The sequence below is a fragment of the Porites lutea genome, chromosome 8, assembly GCF_958299795.1.
Source record: "Porites lutea chromosome 8, jaPorLute2.1, whole genome shotgun sequence".
Classification (NCBI taxonomy): Eukaryota; Metazoa; Cnidaria; class Anthozoa; order Scleractinia; family Poritidae; genus Porites; species Porites lutea.
This window is the reverse complement of record NC_133208.1, coordinates 3,288,415-3,308,429: the sequence shown is the minus strand read 5'-3', so window position 1 is coordinate 3,308,429 and position 20,015 is coordinate 3,288,415. Positions and strand designations below refer to the sequence as shown.

Sequence of the window (20,015 nt, the reverse complement as noted above, 5' to 3'; positions counted from 1 at the left end):
CATTATCATTATCATCATCATCATTATTATCATTATTGTTAATAATTATTATTATTATCATTATTATTATTAAATTATTAATGGCGGAGGCGGCGGCTGCAGGTCGGTCGCTCGCTGGAAAACCAGGAGGGCTAAAATGGACTGACAAGATGAATCAAGATTTACTAGAATGCAAGGAAAAAGCCTTAAGCTTAAAAAGCTTAAGCAACCCGCCATGTTACCAGAACGGACGGAAGAAAGGATATATGCGCATTTTGAAAGATCTATGGGATGACATGGGATACGTGAACTTGGGGTTATCAGCTCAGAATCTTCGCGACCCGCAGCAGCGATAACGGATGAAAACTCCCAAATAAGTGTTAGAGGCGACTCTTCAGCTGTTCTAGACAAAACAGAAGAGGTTGGTGCCTCTATGTTGTCACAAACCGAGGATCTCGAACCCGCCCAATGCGAAGGTGAAAATTTGTCAAACGTGAATGTGGTCGAAGGTTTGAATGTGCATATTTCTTCCGACATTGCTGATCAAAGAGCTCCCCAGGGACGGACCGCTACTTGCAAGGATCAAAACACCAAAAATCAAATCAAGCCAAATCTGCCTGATTATGATGTGCTTCCCTCCGAAACAAAGAACAAAACTTGGGACAGTATTAGTTACGCATGTTTCTGTAATACTGTCAACGATGTTTACGATGAAATCGTCCACTACAGGAGGAATATATTCAATGTTCCATCGGGTCGCGCAGGGAAGAGTTTCATTGAAGAATTAACCTTCTGGATTAAGCAATTTAATTCAGACTCTGACTTGAACTCGGTCGCTCTTAAAGCATTCATGGTGCTCCCAACTTTGATTTTGCAAAAACCATCCGCTACTTCCAAAAGCAAGGAGCATAGTGAAGCAATAGAGTGTCGATTAGCACTCTGGAAACAAGGGGACATTGATTTGTTGCTTAAAGAAATGAGGTTCTTTCAAGGGAAATTTGTGAATTCCAAGAAACCTAGAAAGGTTGAAGACTTATCCAAAGCCTTCTCAAAGCTGGTTCTGCAAGGAAAATTGACAGCTGCTATGAAACTCCTAGATAATGAGAGCTCGTCCGGTCTGCTCGACCTATCGCCAGATGTCCTGCAAGGGCTACAGGACAAACACCCACAGCCGGCTGATATCGCAGAGGAGAGTTTGTTACATGGCCCAATTGATTATATTCCGCCAAATTTTTATGACCTCATAGACGAAGAATCGATCTACAAATCGGCAAGTAAAACCAAGGGCTCAGCCGGACCATCTGGAATGGACGCAGAGCTGTATAAGAGAATCCTGTGCTCTAAGAATTTCAAGACCGAGGGCAAAATATTGAGAGAAGAGCTAGCCGTGTTCACAAGAAATCTGCTAAGGAAATCGTACCACCCATCCTTACTTGAAGCTTTCACGTCCTGCAGGCTTATACCGCTTGATAAGAACCCGGGAATCAGACCAATTGGTGTTGGAGAGGTACTGAGGAGACTAGTGGGAAAAACGGTCAGCGGTTTCTTAAAGGAGGAAATAAAAGAAGCGGCGGGTCCCCTACAAGTTTGCGCTGGTCATAACGCAGGAGCGGAGGCTGCGATCCATGCAATGAGTCAAGTGTTTGTTGAAAAAGGAACAGATGGAATAGGTCAGCGGCCTTACACAATATCCAGATCGTGTGCAAAGAAATGGCGCTCTATGTGATTAACACATATAGAAGCCCATCTAGACTGTTTATTTGTGGGGGAGGTGAAATACTCTCTCGAGAAGGCACCACACAAGGAGATCCGCTAGCGATGCCATGGTATGCACTTAATACATCCATAATGATACAGAATTTGAGGGATCATTGCCCATTGGTTAAACAGGTGTGGCTTGCAGACGACTCAGCTGTAGGAGGGAGTATAGTGCACTTATACAACTGGTACAGGCAATTGAGTAAGGAAGGACAAAAGTTTGGTTACCTTGTGAATGGGACAAAGAGCTGGCTTATTGTGAAGTCTAGGGAACTAGCGGAGGAAGCAAAGAGGGTGTTTGGAGAGGAAGTCAACATAACGACTGAAGGTCAGCGCCATCTGGGAGCAGTTATTGCGTCGCAAGAATACAAAGATCAGTATTGTGAGGAGAAGGTTCGTGGATGGAAAGAGGAAATCGAACGTCTCTCTGAATTAGCGAAGAGCCAGCCCCATGCGGCGTATATTGCTTTCACAAAAGGCTACAAGTCGAAGTTCACCTACTTCATGCGCACGATTGAATCGTTTGAAGATTATGTCGATCCAATCCAGGAAGTGATTGAAGATTTACTACTCCCTACTTTGTTCGGTCAATCAGAGCCTCTCCCTAACGAGGTGCGCAGACTTGCTACTTTAGCAACGGGTCAAGGGGGTCTAAGCATTCCTGATCTGAAATCCGAGGCACCGCAGCAGTTTGCTGCCTCGAGACTAATAACCACCGCCCACGTAGATTCTATTACATCACAGAGTTCCATCATGGTGCCAGGAGAAAGATCTACGGAGGAGCTAAAGAGGCATCAACAATCACTTAAGAGAGCAAGTGCCAAAGAGAAAATGGATAGCATTGATTCAAGCCTCTCCCCAGGCCTGCTGCGTCTGGTTAATCAATCGAGGGACAAGGGCGCAAGTTCTTGGCTGAATGCGATGCCTCTCGCAGACAAAGGTTTAGCCCTCAACAAGCAAGAGTTCAGAGACTCGCTACGCTTGCGTTATGACTTACCCTTAGTCGATTTACCAAGTCATTGCTTATGTGGGGATAAATTCACCGTTAGTCACGCCCTCTCTTGTAAAAAGGGGGGGTTTGTAGCGCAGAGGCATGACGGTGTACGGACCTCGTTAACGACATTCATCGACAAGATCTGCAATAATGTCGAAATCGAACCACGCCTTCAACCCCTGGACAACGAGCGATTTCATTTGAGGAGCGCTGTTACAAGTTCTGAGGCAAGGTTGGACATCAAAGCGGGAGGTTTCTGGGCAAGAGGAGTTACGGCTTTTTTTGATGTTAGAGTTACGCACGTCAACTCCAAGTGTTACCAGAGCAAGCCAACATCGGAAGTGTTCAAAGAGCAAAAAGAAGAGAAGAAGCGCAAGTACCAGCAGCGGGTGTTAGATGAAGAAATGGGTTCGTTTACGCCTTTAGTGTTTGGAACTAATGGCGGAATGGGAAACGAGTGTCAGCGGTTCTTAAAGCATCTCGCAGACAAGATAGCTCAGAAAGACACCGAGCCTTATCATGTTGTAATCACTTGGCTCAGGACACAGATCTCGTTTGAACTCTTAAGATCGCTACATGCATGCGTCAGAGGTTCGCGAACGCCGTTTCGTAGCAAGATAGAGCAATCATTAGACTGTAAAATAAACGTCGCTAGTGCGGATATCTGAAATACGTGTCTATATGCTTTTATACTTAGGGCTTTTATGGACACTGGTTTAGCCGTCATTAGTATAATTCGATTGCAGGATCTTAATATCTCTGCATAATGGAATTCTTAATTTTATAGAATTTTGAACTTTTATTATAAATTATATCTATTTCCTCTTCTTTTATGTAAGGTTAAGTTACTTCTATTTTTTAGAATTTGTAAATGAATAGTTTTTTCTATCTTCACTTATAATATATGGGATTGTTTTTGTTCTCTAATGAAGGACGAGGGGTTTCTTTTGTAACGAATGGAATTGTAGATAGTGTTTTGATGAATTAATTAGATTTTTTGTAACAGCAGGTTGATTGTAAATCTCTTTTTATTATTATTATTATCGTTATCGTTCTATCGTTATCGTTATCATTAATTTTATTTTATCGTTATCGTTATCGTTATCATTATTATTATCGTCATTATTATTATTTTCATTATTATTATCGTTATCGTTATCGTTCTATCGTTATCATCATCATTATTATCATTATTTTTATCGTTATCGTTATCATCATCATTATTATTTTCACTATTATTATCGTTATCGTTATCGTTATAGTTATAGTTATTTTTATCATCATCATTATTATTATCATTATTTTTATCGTTATCATTATCATCATCATTATAATTATCATTATTATTTTCGTTGTTGTTATTGTTCTATCGTTATCATCATCATTATTATCATTATTTTTATCGTTATCGTTATCATCAACATTATTATTATCATTATTATTGTCGTTATCGTTATCGTTATTATTATTATTACCATTATTATTATCGTTATCGTTCTATCGTTATCATCATCGTTATTATCATTATTTTTATCGTTATCGTTATCATTATCATTATCATCATTATTACTATCATTATTATTATCGTTATCATCATCATTATTATCATCATTATTATTGTCGTTATCGTTATCATTATCGTTATCGTTATCATTATTATTATCATTATTATTATCGTTATCTTTATTGTTCTATTGTTATCGTTATTTAGGTATTTAGGTATTTTATTAATTTGCCACACGATTACGATAATTACAAAAAGATGCCAAAAAAAAAAAATGTAGGAAGAGATGGCGAGGAGGCCTAAAAGAAACTATAGAGCTTATGTTAATTAGGCCTCCTCAATTACAATTTTTCGAAGATAGTATAAAAATTACGGCGACGGATACAACATAATATGAGGTGAAAAATTAAACTAATCAATATTACGGAAGTTTACAAATGTTGAATATTAAAAGCCTTTTTCCCAAAATTTTTGTTGGAGTATACTAATAATTATTACAAATAAATGCCTTAAGTGCTCTTTTAAAGGAGAAAGGTGAGGAAGCGTTGATGATGTTGGTGTTTAAGGTGTTGTAAAATTTAGGTCCTTGATAAAAAACGGAAAATTGTTTGGTTCGAGTACGACAGAAAGGCAGACGAAATTTACACGAGTTTCTTGTATTATACGAATGAATTTGACTTTGTAAGGTAAATTTACAATGAAATTTTAAAGGTAGAGTATGGTTTTGATAGGAGTACATGAATAAGCCTAGTTGTATTAAGTATATATCATGAAATTTTGAGATACCAAGATTTTGAAAGATTGGATTAGTATGTGCATCGAAAGTTGTCATTATTATCATTATCATTATTATCATTATTATCATTATTTATATCGTTATCGTTATCGTTATCGCTAACATTATCATTATCATCATCATTATATATAATTGGGGCCGTCTATGCTTACTATCAACCAGGCCCGGGTTGTTCAAACGTTAGATAGCGCTATGACCGGATAAATTACTATCCAGCGGATAAATATTATAAAAACCAATTGCGCTATTCAGTGGATAGAGATTTATCCGACGGATAGCGGTATCCACCTTTTTAACAACTGGGGCCAGGGATTAATTTTTTGAAACTTTTACAAGCTCAATTTACAAGTGTAGCTATTGTTTTCAGACTCTAAAACATCTTTTCATGTGATGTGCAGGGTGATCTTTTTCTAAAGGACACCATCTTGCTGAGGAGTGTTAATTAGGGCCAGTTTACATGAAGGTGATGGACCTTAGGTCGGCGAGGTAACCTGCTTAGGCGGGGTAACAACCTTGGGTAACCCTCCCAGCCGGGGTCAAACGTGTTAACTTGAAGTAACCCAAGTGGGTTACTTCACCTACCTGGGGTCCCCCACCTTCGTGTAAACAGGCCGTAAATGTTAGAATTTGCTATTCACAACTAACAAATAAATGAATAAATAATGACCGCGTGATGTTTAATACAGCCTGCTATCGATTCATACTAGCACCATCGTCTGGTTTTAACAGATAATGATGATACTGACTCTGAGAATGGCCGCCTTGGGATATGGAGTAATTCAAAAAGTGACAACTTAGACTAGTACTGGAGGTTTCATCGGTCCTACACACAAACTATTGATACTGGACCTAGTGCTGATCATACCACTGGACAAGGTTTGTATTTTTTCATTGCCTCTATTAGGCGCATGCGCATATAAGCAAGAAAACATGTACAAATTAAACAAAAAAGGCCTCTAGCCTCGACGGATGAAACCCTCTTCAATCTGCTTTATTCTTCAGAGCATACCCACCCTCATTCAATAATTGCTAAACAAACTTTCGAAAGGGGTATAACACATATTAGTAAAATCCAACTGGTGGTCTATTGTCAATGCTGCGTTCTGATTGGTTGAGCTACCACTAGGCTATATGTTATAGCCCACTAGTAGCGAAAAGCGCGGGCTTTTTGGCGGCAAAAAAGGATTAAACTAGCTTTAACCAGCTAGCTCTCGTCCTCATGGCCTCTGAGGCAATAGCCCCATTCGGTCTTCGGCCTCATGGGCTATTGACTCAGAGCCCATTCGGGCTCGAGGAATAATTGTTAATAAGTCAATGTATAATAAAATCAAAATGTCCCCCAATGTCATTAAAAAGAGAGAAGAGAGATGGTTGTTTATGAGGGCGCCATTTTCGGGAACCTACTCATGAACGGTTAAGGAAGTAAGATTTTGGTAGTCATAGCAACAATCTTTTACAGTCTGTACCCATGAACATCGTGCATTACCGTATTTATTCGATTAACAGCCCCGGGCGCTTATTAAATTTTTGGACCTTGAGCATGGGCGCTTATTCGAGGCTCGGCGCTTATTAAATTTTCACCATTTTCAAAAAGTGTAACGTGTATATTTTGCAACAAAACAGTAAATGGTAATAACAAAACGCGAAGATGTAACAAAGCAAGGTTTCTGCAACACTCCGTCTTCGGGCAAGTCTGTTATTAGGGTTAGGGTTAGGGTTAGGTGGGGTGGGCGCTTATTCGAGGCTGGGCGCTTTTTAACTTTTTCTGCCTTTAGGATGGGCGCTTATTCGAGGTGGGCGCTATTTCGAAGTTGGGCGCTTATTCGAATAAATACGGTATGCGTCGTTTATACTAAGGTCCCTTCCACACGAATCCTGACATTTTCGAAATCGCATTTCAATGAACGGGATTCGTGTGGCCGATTTTTTATTCGTGTAAAAAAAAGCGATTTCAAAAGTATTCGCAGTTTAACAGAGTAGGAGGTAGCCTACAGCAAACGTATTTCCGGTCGTAGAAGCGACGACCGGAAATACGCCTGCTTTTCGCAGCTAGGTGGGAAGAGGTGGAAAGAAAACGCCCTGGATCACGCGTACTGTTTTTAAATTCTTTGTTGTTGTTGTTTGTTTGTTTGTTTGTTTTTGCTTTCGTTTTTTGAATGCCCATTAACTGGCGCCTCTGCCTACTACGAGAGAGGCATCTTTCGGATTTAATTTTTATGGACCGCTATCCAACAACCAACAAGATGTTCAAGCAGATGTAACTTGGTGCTTCCAACAGTGTTGGATGAATTTGGATTACAATTAAATTAACAATTAAACAGGACCTTTTGATTATGTTATATAAACAGGAGGATCGGTAAAGGATGTGGGAACCTGCCCACCCTCCCCTTCCCTTTTCCAAAATATGGCCTGAATAAGTAATTACCGTTAACGTTAGTTTAGTAAAGGGGTATCGGTGCGACATTTCTCAATTTTTTTTATTATACCGATCCAAACAGGATTTTACCTTTACGTGGAGTCATCAGGAACAACACTTGGCCAAAGAGCCGAGTTAGTGAGTCCGTGGCTACTTCATGTATGGCAAAACAATGGGAAGCCTGTCAAATTAACTTTATCCGACGGAAGGAACTGGTACATTTTTTACAAGAAAGGCGATCAAGACCAGTATCGGAAAAAAGGAATAGGGAACATAGATCCTCCGACGGGTTTAAGGTACAGGGTAAGTATATACCGGAAATTCTTACTCTCCGTAGCTGTGGTTATCGTGGTAGATCTAGATCACCTAGAATTATTAAGTTACTTCAGCAGAGATGAAGAGAAAGGTGATCGAATTCTACTTAAATTAGCTAACATCGAGTACCGTATTTCCTCAAAGAAGCGCCCGGGCGCTTATTTCAAATTTCAGCTAAAAGGATGGACGTTTATTCGAAGGAGAGCTCTTAATAGAGAGGGCTCTTTATTAAACGAATTAGAGAACGGTCTAGTTGTTCCTGGGAAGTTTACCGTATTTGCCAAGAGCGTGACAGTCGGACAAAAATTAAAAGACGAGAGATAACTCACAAAACGAAACTCTGCAAGCACATGGAAATAGATATAACTGGAAATGACTTAACAGAAAAGAAACTATCTCCCTCTACTGATTCTGCTGTAGTCGAAGCTTAAAATGTTAAAAATATAGTGGAAATAGAAGCTGGTTTTCCATGTATCCCTACTATTTATAGCCTGCGAGCAAGCTCTCCTATTTGGGCGAGCGAAGCGAACCGCGCGAGAACGTCCCAGCCTTCGCGTCTCCTCTCGCGTGCCTCTCGAGCGTCCACTTTTCACGATATCCCCCAGATAGAGAGCTTGCTCGCAGGCTATATTATTTAAGAAAGTGAGGGGGAAGGGATGAAGGCGCTTATTTGAGAGGGGGCACTTATTTGTTATATGGCCTTGGGGTGGGACGCTTCGAGGAAATACGGTACATTCGAAAACACAAGGAAAAGCAGACCTATGCCAGAGCTTCAATGTATATATCAGAAGGGAGAAAATAAAGGTACGACCACACCCAGGACAAATTAATTCTTAGAAAATTAGGATACCCTCATCCAGTGGTTATCGTTGTAACTTCGGCTCAGTAAATGATATAAGGAAACAGGGATACCACCTAGAGCAATTCTTGCACAGGCTGACGTCTTCATACTGTTTACAGGGAATCCAGGATGGTTTGGATTCTGGAGTCCACGGTGATGGATTCCGGATTCTTTGTGAATTGATCTTTTATTTCGGATTCCAGAACCCAGGATTTCGGATTCTTCGAGCAAAGATTTTCCGAGTTCTATCAGTGCTATATCTTGTCTACTTTTCTTAGAGCTAATAGACTAGAGATTCGGGATTGAAAGCATACGCGGGGATGCGGGAGACCCATAATACCCATGCACAGTGATTTTGTTACAAATAGTTAACAATTATTCCTCGCGCCCGAATGGGCTCTGAGTGAATAGCCCATGAGGCCGAAGGCCGAATGGGCTATTGACTCAGAGGCCATGAGGGCGAGAGGAATAATTGTTTTAGTAAAATCCAACTATTTGGTCAAAAATATCGAGACAAAGCAACTTTAGCTAGCAAAACGCGATTCAGCCGCCATTGTTTTGGTTTTCAAAGCCGGCGCATTTCTCTGCTAGTGGACTATAACATATAGCCTAGTAGTAGCTCAACCAATCAGAACGCAGCATTGATAATAGACCACTAGTTGGATTTTACTAATTATGGTGAGTCCTGCATGGGACTCATCTCGTGAAACATCATGAATCCCAGTCCAGAACCAATGAGTCCCAGTTCAAAAAACAATGAGTTCTAAATTGAAAATGCTTGGACCTTTATGTAACCAAGCAGTTAATCTGACTCCAAAACTCTGTATTACAGTTTACTGAAATAACAATATACTCCTTTTATTGTAAAGCACAACAAAGTGTCGTTGTCGTTAAGCAAAAGCCTCGAGAATAGACGCATAAATCAACCGAACAGTATATTTTACAAAAAGGGCATCTTATGGTCGATCGATCGATCTTTGCGTCCCAAGCGGAAGCATATGAATTATTTTGCTTCCCCAGGGATTTTTGTGGATCAGGGACGTAGGACAGAATACCTGCATGGGGTTTACGGGATTGAAGGAAAATTTGCATCGGAATGACAGGATTGAAGAACTCTAAAGGGAACCCTCGTTCGAGATTTAATTGAAAAAAGAAATGTTGAAAAAACATTTTTCCTCATAGGAACAACAACAGCCAAAACAACCCCACGGCCCCCAATGATCCCGAAACCTACAATCCTTGGTCAGGTTTATAGAGATAGTAGTGGACATGAGAATCACGCGTACGGCTCATACTGGGCCAAGACAGGCCAATGCCACAAGAACCCTGACTGGATGTTGGTTAACTGCAAGAAGAGTTGTAGCTCCAAAATTAAAGATTCTAATCCAAGTTGTCCTGCTTGGGCCAAACTGGGAGAATGCACTAAAAATCCCAGCTGGATGTTGCCAAACTGCAAGTCAAGCTGCATGCGCATTAAGTGCTGAGACAGAATGAGGTGAGATTATAATAATTATGATTATTTATTATCATTGTAACTGTTTATGAAGGGAGCCAGAAAAAAAATTAGAGAGAAGTTAAGGAAATTGAACACAATAAGTTTCTAACTATGCTTCTCGAACCTCTTCATCCACACCATTTTCTTAAGGTGATTCCATAGTAAAAGAACCTAACATAGATTTTAGCTAAAACTTGGTACACTGATGTAACAAGTCAAGAAAATGATAAAAAAGTAATAAAAAGTGGGGGTCACCGTGCTCGTTTTGACGTCACAATGCTGACAAATACGGCTACTTAGGACCCTTTTACAAAAACCGCGGGCAGCCCAAAACTAGACAAAAAGGAGAGATTTTTTCGATGATGCATGTGACATCACACAGAATTTGACTTTAATGTATTGTTTATCCACTTACGTACCAGAAAAATGCCTTTTAATGCCCTTGTTTTTACTTTGCGCTCCAAAGTAGAATTAAATTGGACGCGCGCTTTTCCACCCGTGATGGCTCAATCTGTACAATTTAGTAAAATTGCCAAAAAACTGAACATAGATTTGTGCCAATTTTTTTCTCATCGAAAGGAAGCACTGTCCTTATTAAAATCATGAAATAAAAAATGGGGGTCACCGTACTCGTTTTTGCGGTAGAGCTGCAGAAAGTGCGCACCAAACGCATTTTCTCCGATTTTTGAGAGAGGACTGGGGCGAGTTTCAAAATAGAATGCATGTGAAAGGGGGAAGAAAGTATTAAAAAATCCGTTTTTACAGAATTTACATCGAGATATCACATTTAGGACACAATGTGATAAAGAAAGTGTTTAAATGAAAATCAAAGTGAGTAAGCACAAGTTAAACATCCACTATCGAGGTTCTCCTAGAGGAGGTCGAACTCAGCAACACGCGTCCTGCTTACGTTATGCACATTCCCAACACATTGAGTCTCACCTCGGCAAGAAACAACAGCAAACAAAAATTCCAATAGCCTTTCTGTTCAGTCAACTTCATTTTCATGATAATATTACTTCACAAGCTCTTTTTTACGGCGGCCATCTTGTTACGCGCAGTAAGAGATGCGCAGTGCAAAACTAGGGAATCACCTTAAACATTATCGTCAACATGAGCGTCGTCGTGCTTAGCGTAGTTGTGGTGCCCTTCTTGTTTTTAGTACAAAACTGTTGTAGTTGAAGAAGCATTGAAAATAATTAATTGCACTGCTCCTTAACTTTTCATTCTGTGGGGTTTAAAGTGGAAAGAGGCTAACTTGTCCTGAAAGAAAAAAAGGTCTATTAATTGCGGGCGACTAGAGATCCCGCGACAATAATCTCCTGGTTACTATTACACTTGCGCAGCACCTGTATAGCCAGAATTCGTTTTGATTTCCATTAAGAATGAATGCAGTGCACAGAACGTAACTTGATCATGCACGTTTGGACCTTCTATTACTTGTAATCTGATCAAGCGCGTTCCTGCCCCAATAGTAGAAGGACTGCGTGGGAGGCTACGGAAGAAAGGGAGACACTTCGATTTAGAAACACCAATTAAAGGGCCTTTGCATAGAGTGCGGGTAGGATGCGACTATTCGCGACGCCACCACTACGCAGAAATTCCATACTGATGACGGGTCGCTACCCAGATCTGGTTAGTGCTTCTGATTGGTCGTGCCACTTGTGAAATTTGCTTGAACCAATCAGAAGTAGTACCTAGATCTGGGTAGTGACACGTCATCAGTATGGAATTTCTGCGCTCGTTTCTCAGACGTCTTTCGCGGAGAAACTGTTGGCGAAGTAGCGAAATGTCGTCTGTTTTCTTTGGCTAGGTAGAATGTTGTGTTTTTTTTCTGTTCAACATGACACTCAAAATTCCTTTAAGTCTAAATATAAAGCCTGTTCCATGTTCCAAGATTGTGGGGAAAACGGAACGAGAAAAAGTGCGCGAAAGTTCGAATCATGAGGTGATCATTTTCCACTGTGTCAGCTCAAGAACTACATTTTACCTTTTCAATAGCTTGTGGCAGCGACCTGCTTTCGGCCTGTTCAACCCATTTCTTACTTCCCTTTTTTAAACTGACAGTTTTCTCTTTTGTATGACTAAGTAGTTTCTTTTCCAAGTGTACCGAGTCGCGTGCACATTTAGAATGAGATAGCGCAAACTCTTACCATCCGAACCCAGAGAAAGAAGAGAAACAAGGCGTTGTAAGTGAATTGCAAACTAAGGCCTCCATTTATATAATGAAGAGAAGAAAATAACAATTCAGTCTAAATTTACACATCTGTATTGTTGTACCTGTATTTTGAAATAAAAGTGCATTAAATTTAAACAGAGCAAGAAAAAGTACTTTGCGGGGGCTCTCGGCGGGTCTGAAAATTTCATTTTCTGCTAACCAGCTGAAATAAGAAAATTTAGCTTGGCACTGTATCAGGCAGTGATCAGTCTGGGAATTGCAATATTCGTATCAAGTTTGGTGCTTGTATCAAAAATCTTATCATTAATTCTTTAGCTAAGGCGCCGGAGAATATGGGTTCACTCACATTCCTCATGTGCTGATTTCATTACTCAGTTGAAATACTTTTCACTGTTAGAAGTAACATTTACTACTCATCTCACTCATAAATCGTGAAAGTTCATGAACAAGTAATAGTCATAAATGTCTATTTTCCTGACTCTATTGAGCGCGTTTTACGAGTACTCGAGAAACGCGAAACGAGCTGACTGGGAAAGCTCGCGCGCGACTCACGCGCCAATTGAGAGACTGGGTTCTAAAAGAAACCAACATGGCGACGGTTTGTTGATCACACAACACATGTGTAGTAAATTGGATCTAAAGTAACTTAATTCGACTTCTGGAAATCCGATTTGAGCTTCAGTAGTTCTTTTGCTTACTCGTCAACACTTGGCTTTATTTATGACCTACAAATTCTCTCACGTGGCACGGCAGAAGTCGTGAAAAATCTAGCACGGGTCTTGTGAGGTATGTGAATTCAATAGCTTACTTAAGCTTAAATCTAAAGCTTGGTCTTACGATCAAGTAATATGGGTAATGGTAATTAAAGGATTAAGCTTAGGGCTTAAATCATCAAGTAAGTACAGGAGATCTGGTACAAATTTAAGTGAAACAGGCCGTCAACAAAACCAGGATTAGACTGTGGATCGGATCGGACTTCGGATCGGATCGGATCGGACTAGTATTTTTGCTTTTGGTGCAGAAGAATTATTTTGAGAAAAGCTGTTTTTAATATGACACAGGTGGCTCGGAATAAGAAATCCGAGTTCTTAAAACAGCTAGGAGTCTAACCTATGACTAGTCCAGACAGGTTTCGACTAGTAACTGGTTCGACTCAGATTTTTTCTTCCGAGCTGCCTGTGTTACTACTGAAAAAAAATCGTTTCTCATGTATCACCAGGCTTAAAGTTCACCATCAGATTGAAAATCATCGCAAAGAATTATTTTCAACTGAACTGCACTGGGAAATTTTCTGTTGCATACCTTCATACCATTACAATTTCCAAAAACAAGCTTGGTCATGTGACATTGCCCGAATCAAAGATGGTAGAGAGGGATGTAAGTATCTCTCATTGCACTGATTTTGTGTTTCTTTCCATCTCTACTCTCTTCTAAATTGGTCTTGTTTTTCACTGAGCCTAAATTGAATGCTTTACCTTCCGAGCGAGGTACGATAGCGATGACTTGTTGTCAATAAACGAATGACCTCTTCAAATGTCACTTACATTATTTTCATTAACAAGAAGTCTTCTCACACCTCTCTGCTTTAGCTGAGTGCCTTGCAGTTGTACAACAACCAACAAGCAATCACTTTCAGTGTAACTTGGAATTTAAGGCGAATTGCCAGTCCAATCCGATCCGATCTGCAATCCAATCCAATCCGATCCGAGCAGTCCAATCCGGGTTTTGTTAATGGCCAGTGAAACATGAAATTTGGCAGGTACAGAACACACGTCACAGGTCACAGGTCAGAAGTGCAGGTCATTGCTCTGTTGATAAATAACTGAGATAAGCAGTTCCCCCTTAAGCTAAAATTCTATTTCAGATTTTGATTCCTCTTGGAGAGAGTTTATAATGTCAGTAGTGGAAAGTGCATAGAAAATGGGTAATGTCAGTTGTTGAATGTGCGTGAATTTGAATTGTTGCCACCCCAAATGTTCAGTTGCTATAACTTCTTTGGCCGGGAATAGACTTTAGAGACCAAGTGTGAAATCCTCTGGGATAAACATGCATACAGTTCATGTAGTGAGTTTAAGACCTTGTATGTTTGTACCTTTTATAACCCGGATGAAGGAGATGCCATAAGTTTAGAAAACTTTGAGAGATCACTCCAACGAATTGGTACAAAATGTAGCAACACCTCATTAGATAATCTGGATAGCAGGAGACATGAACCTCCCTGGATTTTACTGGAAGCACAGTAATTGCCTATTTCCAATGTGTTGTTTCCCTGAGCTAACCTGAAAATTCGCTGATTGTCTTGACAATCATGGCTTAGTCTAACTTATAACCAATCCTAAATGGGGTAAAAATTTCTTAGACTTGTTTATAACTAACAATGACAGTCTTATCATCAAGACTCATGTCATCCCAGGTATTAGTGATCATGATGCTGTGTTCTTTGAGGGTATAAATATCAAAGCAACAATCAACAAACAAGATTCCAGGATGGTTCCCTTGTGTAGAATAGCAGACTGGGATGTCTTAAAGAACACATTTCTAAATATGTAGACTCTAAAGTCATACATTCTACTGACTGTGATCTGTCAATAAATGATTTGTGGTCTACTTTTCAAGAAGAATTGACCTCTGGTATCAAGCGATTCATACCACATAGGTTTATGAGCTCAAGAAAATCAGTGTGATAGGGGCTTCGACTATACACCTAACTGTAAGCCATCTATGCCACCCATTTCAATTACAACTGTTGATATTGCTAAGCTATTATAGACAATCTAAAGCCACACAAGGCTGTCGTTCTTTCTCCCATGGTCCTCTGGGAGCTCTCCTCAGTAATAGCACCAGCCCTTCAGAAGATCTTCAGTAAGTCCCTATCATCTCACCAAGTACCAGAGGACTGGAAAAACCCTTCTTTTTAAAAGAAAGGCAATAAGGACAGTCCAGCAAACTACAGAGCAATTTCCCTGACTTGTATCTGCAGTAAATTGCTAGAGCACATCATCACTAAGAGCATCATGTCACACCTAGATCATCACAATCCCCATATCATTTGCAGCATGTTTTATTTAGATTGAAGTCATGTGAGTCACAGCTAATTGACTTTGTAAGTCATATTGTCAACAACTCATGCACTAAGCAAACTGATGTCATCATATTGGACTTTTCTAAGACCTTTAATATGTTCCTCATAACAGACTTCTTTATAAAATGGAGAATTATGACCAAAGTATTAGAGGTGACACTCTGAAGTGGATTAAAGCCTTCCTTGAAAATCGGCAGCAATCTGTAGTGGTGGATGGCGAGAGGTGTGATTTTGTAGCTGTCCTTTCTTGTGTGCCTCAAGGCTCAGTCATAGGTCCAGTGCTTTAATAATCTCCCATAGAACACCTTTTATGTAAGATCAAGGGTTCGCCTATTTGCCGACTATACTATTCTCTGTGAAAGGTTTGAACCCAGGAGCCATTTCAAAAGTAGGTTGAGTTTGATTGTCTGGATGAACGTAGTCCTGAATAGGACTGTTGTTGACAGTGACTGACGTTTCGACAACCTGTGCAGTCAATTTGATGTTTCATTTGTAAATGGTGCTCAGCAAGTGGTGAAACCGGCAGAAACCTTAGCACTCAACTGACCAAACACAAACGAGCGACAAGGAACGGTGGCATCAACAATCACATTGCTGAGCACCATTTACAGATGAAACATCAAATTGACTGGGACTCTGCGACATGTATAACGTATTCTACAGACTACATGTTTGTACTATCAACATCTCACTTTAGAAAGCTCGTTTACTAACTTAGAACAAATGCCACTGAATCGTAGCCAACAGTTACCAGCGCCGTACAAATGACTTATTGACGAGATCAAGCAAAACTAACTACAAGAGAACGACTGGAGAACTGACAATTTGACTAACAATAGACAACTGTTTCACTGTGACAATAGACGGACCGAAACGCACCAATTACTGATATGAGTTTTCATAGCCAATAACATCACGGCTTAACTGACAGACGACCAATAACATCGCGACGTAATTGACCAATCAGATCAATAACCAGAGTACAATACCATCAACTGACGTGATACAACTCACTTTGACTCTGAAGATGACTACTGCACAGGTTGTCGAAAGGTCAGTCACTGTCAACAACAACAGTCCTATTCACTGGTCGGGACTGGATAAAAGAAGTAAGGGAGGGATTGCTATCTACGCGAGGAGTAACTTAAACATCATCGATGTTTACAGATCAAAGCTTTACGAGCTGCTGTATGTGATTTTTAAATTACCCTCGGGACGTTTGTTATTAACGTGTGGTATTTATCACCCGCCTAAACCTACATACCAACCGGCGGATTTTTTGCAATACTTAACCCACTTAATGGACAATGCACTAGATCAACATCCTGGTTTGACTATTGTTGCCGGAGGCGATGTTAATCGGCTTGACACTAATGAGCTTATTGTAATGACAGGATGGGACTCTCTTGTAGATTTTCCAACAAGAGGCGATGCGTATTTGGACAAGGTCTTCACAAACCGGCCGGATTTATTTGCAAAGAGCATTCCATACTTTGTGTCCATAAAAACAGATCACACAGCGGTCATTTTACCAGCAGGAACGAAATTAAAGCCGATCAGACAAAACGTTCGCATTAGGGATTGTAGAAGACACCGTAAGGAGGGATTGTACCTAAAACTAGTAAGTGAGAATTGGGACAGTGTCTTAAACTTAAATGATGTCGAGGAGGCAGTGAATAATTTGGAAGCAAAAATTAAACACCACATGGATGAGTGTATGCCGTTGCGGTCAGTGCGCATGTCATCGCGTGATCCGGTGTGGATGACACCCTTACTAAAATCGTTAATGAGGGTAAAGTCAAGAATAGCTCCAAGCAATAAAGATCGGCTGGCTGAGGTTAACAGGAAAATAAGCGAATTGATTAATAAGAACAGAAGAACACTCGCAAAAGCACCTGTCGGATCCAGAGAATGGTGGAAGCACGTAGATAACTTGTCCCAACGACGCAGCATTTCTGCTAACGTTACATTGGACACCAAATCACTGGAGGAGCTTAACGACTACTTCGCCGATTTGTGCACTGATGACGCATATACGAAGCCTGTACCAGCTATTGTGGATAAGAGCTTAGAAGCCCCTCAGATATCAGAAAGACACGTGTGGAATTGCTTACAACATCTGAAGAAAACCGCTATGGGACCAGATCTCATTCCCTTTTGGATTTGGAGGGATCACGCTGAGATCTTCACAAGTGTCATTCATAAGATCTGGAATGTTTCCCTGAAAACTGGCAAGTGGCCCTCCTCGTGGAAAAGGGCCCACGTGACGCCCCTCCCTAAGATCGACATCCCTAAGGGCAAGCAGGACTTCAGAGGAATTAAGATCACGCCTGTAATTGCACGCGCGTTCGAGAAATCGGTGTATAACATCCATGTACGAGACATTGTCGAACAGCATCTGAGTTCAACACAGTTTGCTTATACGACAGGGGGGAGTTGCACTGATGCGCTCTTGAGCATGCAGCACACCATCTACAGCTATTTAGACGAGCAAGACTGCAAAGCCGTCCGAGTATTTGCAATGGATTTTAGTAAAGCATTTGACTGTGTCAATCATGAACTCCTGTCATCTAAGCTTAGGAAGTTGCCATTGAATCCCCTTATTGTGAACTGGTATTTAAGCTTTCTCGAGAAACGCCAGCAGCGAGTAGTTTATAACGGTTTTGAGGGACAGTGGCGTGAGGTCAATAGGGGTACGACACAAGGTAGTGTCAGTGGGCCATATCTTTTTAACGTGTTTATTAATGACTTGGAGATCAATCTAGAAGGTCGCCCAGCCTTGTTTAAATATGCTGATGATTCTACAGTTATCGTCCCTTTTTGGGGAAACGGCCAGTGTCGCACCGACTTGGTGGATCAGTTTCTTAGCTGGTCCAGCTGCAATCGCATGACATGCAATCCAACAAAATGCAAGGAGATTATTTTCCGTAAGAAAGGTTTCAGTCAGGACATCGCGCTAGTTAGTAACATACCGCAGTGCGCAGAGTTATCCATATTAGGTGTTACTTTCCAACAAAATTGTAAATACAGTAGTCATGTGCCTGCGAAGGTAATTAAGGCGAACAAGTCATTATTCGTATTAGGATCTTTACGTAAGGAAGGAATGTCCCAGGAGGAAGTAGATCACCTTTTTAACGCAATAGTTTTACCAAATTTTTCTTACGCTTTGCCTGTTTATGGTGCCTCAGATTCCGACCTTTCTGTAATACAGAATTTTTTAGACCGGTGTATGAAAAGAAAGTTTATGTCCAAGAATGTAAATATCAGGGATTTGCTAGAGAAGGCGGACAAGACACTCTACAAAAAAAGATCAAATGACCCCGAATGCCCGTTCTTCCAGTTTTTACCTAAGGAAAAGAACATGAGGTACAATCTTAGAAATACGTCAGTCTCCGTCCCTAGAATCTACACTGACAGGTTTAAGAACGTTTTTAGTAACAGAATAATTTTTAGATATGATATGTAAATGGTTTTTTGAGTTTATATTGTAACTTAGGAGATGTGATTTTATCTTAAGAAATAAAGATTATTATTATTATTATTATTATTATTCAAGACTACGTTCACCCGGACGATCAAACTCAACCTACTTTTATACTATTCTCTATTTGACTATCACAAGTGAAGATCACTGCAGAGAGCTCCAGGATGACCTTGATGGGATAGAGAAATGGAAGGTAACTTGGAGGATGGAGTTTAATGATACTTAGTGTGAGGTGTTGCGGATCTTGCGGACTAAAACCTGAATCCAACACACTTTATATTACATGCACTGTGTGCCAAGGGAGGTTGATCTCGGCTGATCACATGAAATAACTATGTATATGGTTCTCAAAAGATCTCAAGTGGAATTGACACATTGATGAGATAACAGCCAGGGCAAACTGCACGCTTGGCTTCCTTAAAAGAAACTTATGGGTAAATTTGTCAACTTTAAAAGCCAAAGCTTATAAAGGCTTAGTCCGCTTCCAGGTTGAGTACTGCTGAAGTGTTTGGGACCCCCGCCCAGGCATTAAGAATAACAGTTCATATAAGATGGAAAGGATACAGTGCTGCGTGGCTTGTTGGTGCCAGGGCTGATACAAGTTCAACACATCTAGCCTCACCAACATGCTTGAAGACCAGCATGGGATGCATGGGATGGTGTACCCTTCATGTAGAGCAACGTGGGATTGACAGTCGGCTCACAGGCCTCTTTAAGATCACCCAGGAGCTACTCTCTGTTAACTCTCACAGGCTTCTGCACCCTGTCATGCGCAGGATACATCACTCACATTCCGCTTCAAACTAGCCTGTCCTCTGAGTATCTATCCTTTTTCTCAAGATTGCAATTATTCAGTGGAACAATTTGTCTGCTTCTGTCTTTAGCGAATCAACACTGCTCTTTAGATACTTTTTTTTTAAAGTTATTTATTTGCATCACTGATTTACATTACTTACATATAAACATATAAATACATGATTACATATGCTACTATACAGTAGTTACTTAACAATCCAGATCTATAATACAGAGTAGCCAAAGTAACTTAAGTTACTGTAGTTCTTGCATACTCACGCACACACACACATGTACTACGCGTGTTTACTGATTATCCGCCTAGAAACATCAAAAGTCGAGCCTTTAGAGAGTAAGCATGATTGCTGTTCTCTGTA

The 20,015-nt window shown here is 40.4% G+C and overlaps 1 protein-coding gene across 1 annotated transcript; it reads left to right on the top strand.

The window, feature by feature from the left end:
• Positions 1–1,797: 1,797 nt before the first annotated feature.
• LOC140945098 (uncharacterized) lies at positions 1,798–10,087 on the top strand. The gene is made up of 2 exons (XM_073394161.1): positions 1,798–2,983; positions 9,786–10,087. Exons 1-2 carry the CDS (start codon positions 1,798–1,800, stop codon positions 10,085–10,087), a joined length of 1,488 nt encoding a protein of 495 aa, XP_073250262.1.
• Positions 10,088–20,015: the final 9,928 nt, after the last annotated feature.

Excerpts from the sequence above, each read along its gene's own strand:
- LOC140945098 (XM_073394161.1), top strand. The coding sequence starts at position 1,798 with ATGCCATGGTATGCACTTAATACATCCATAATGATACAGAATTTGAGG. Across the intron at positions 2,984-9,785 it reads GTTGGACATCAAAGCGGGAG|GAACAACAACAGCCAAAACA; the intron begins GTTTCTGGGCAA and ends TTTTCCTCATAG.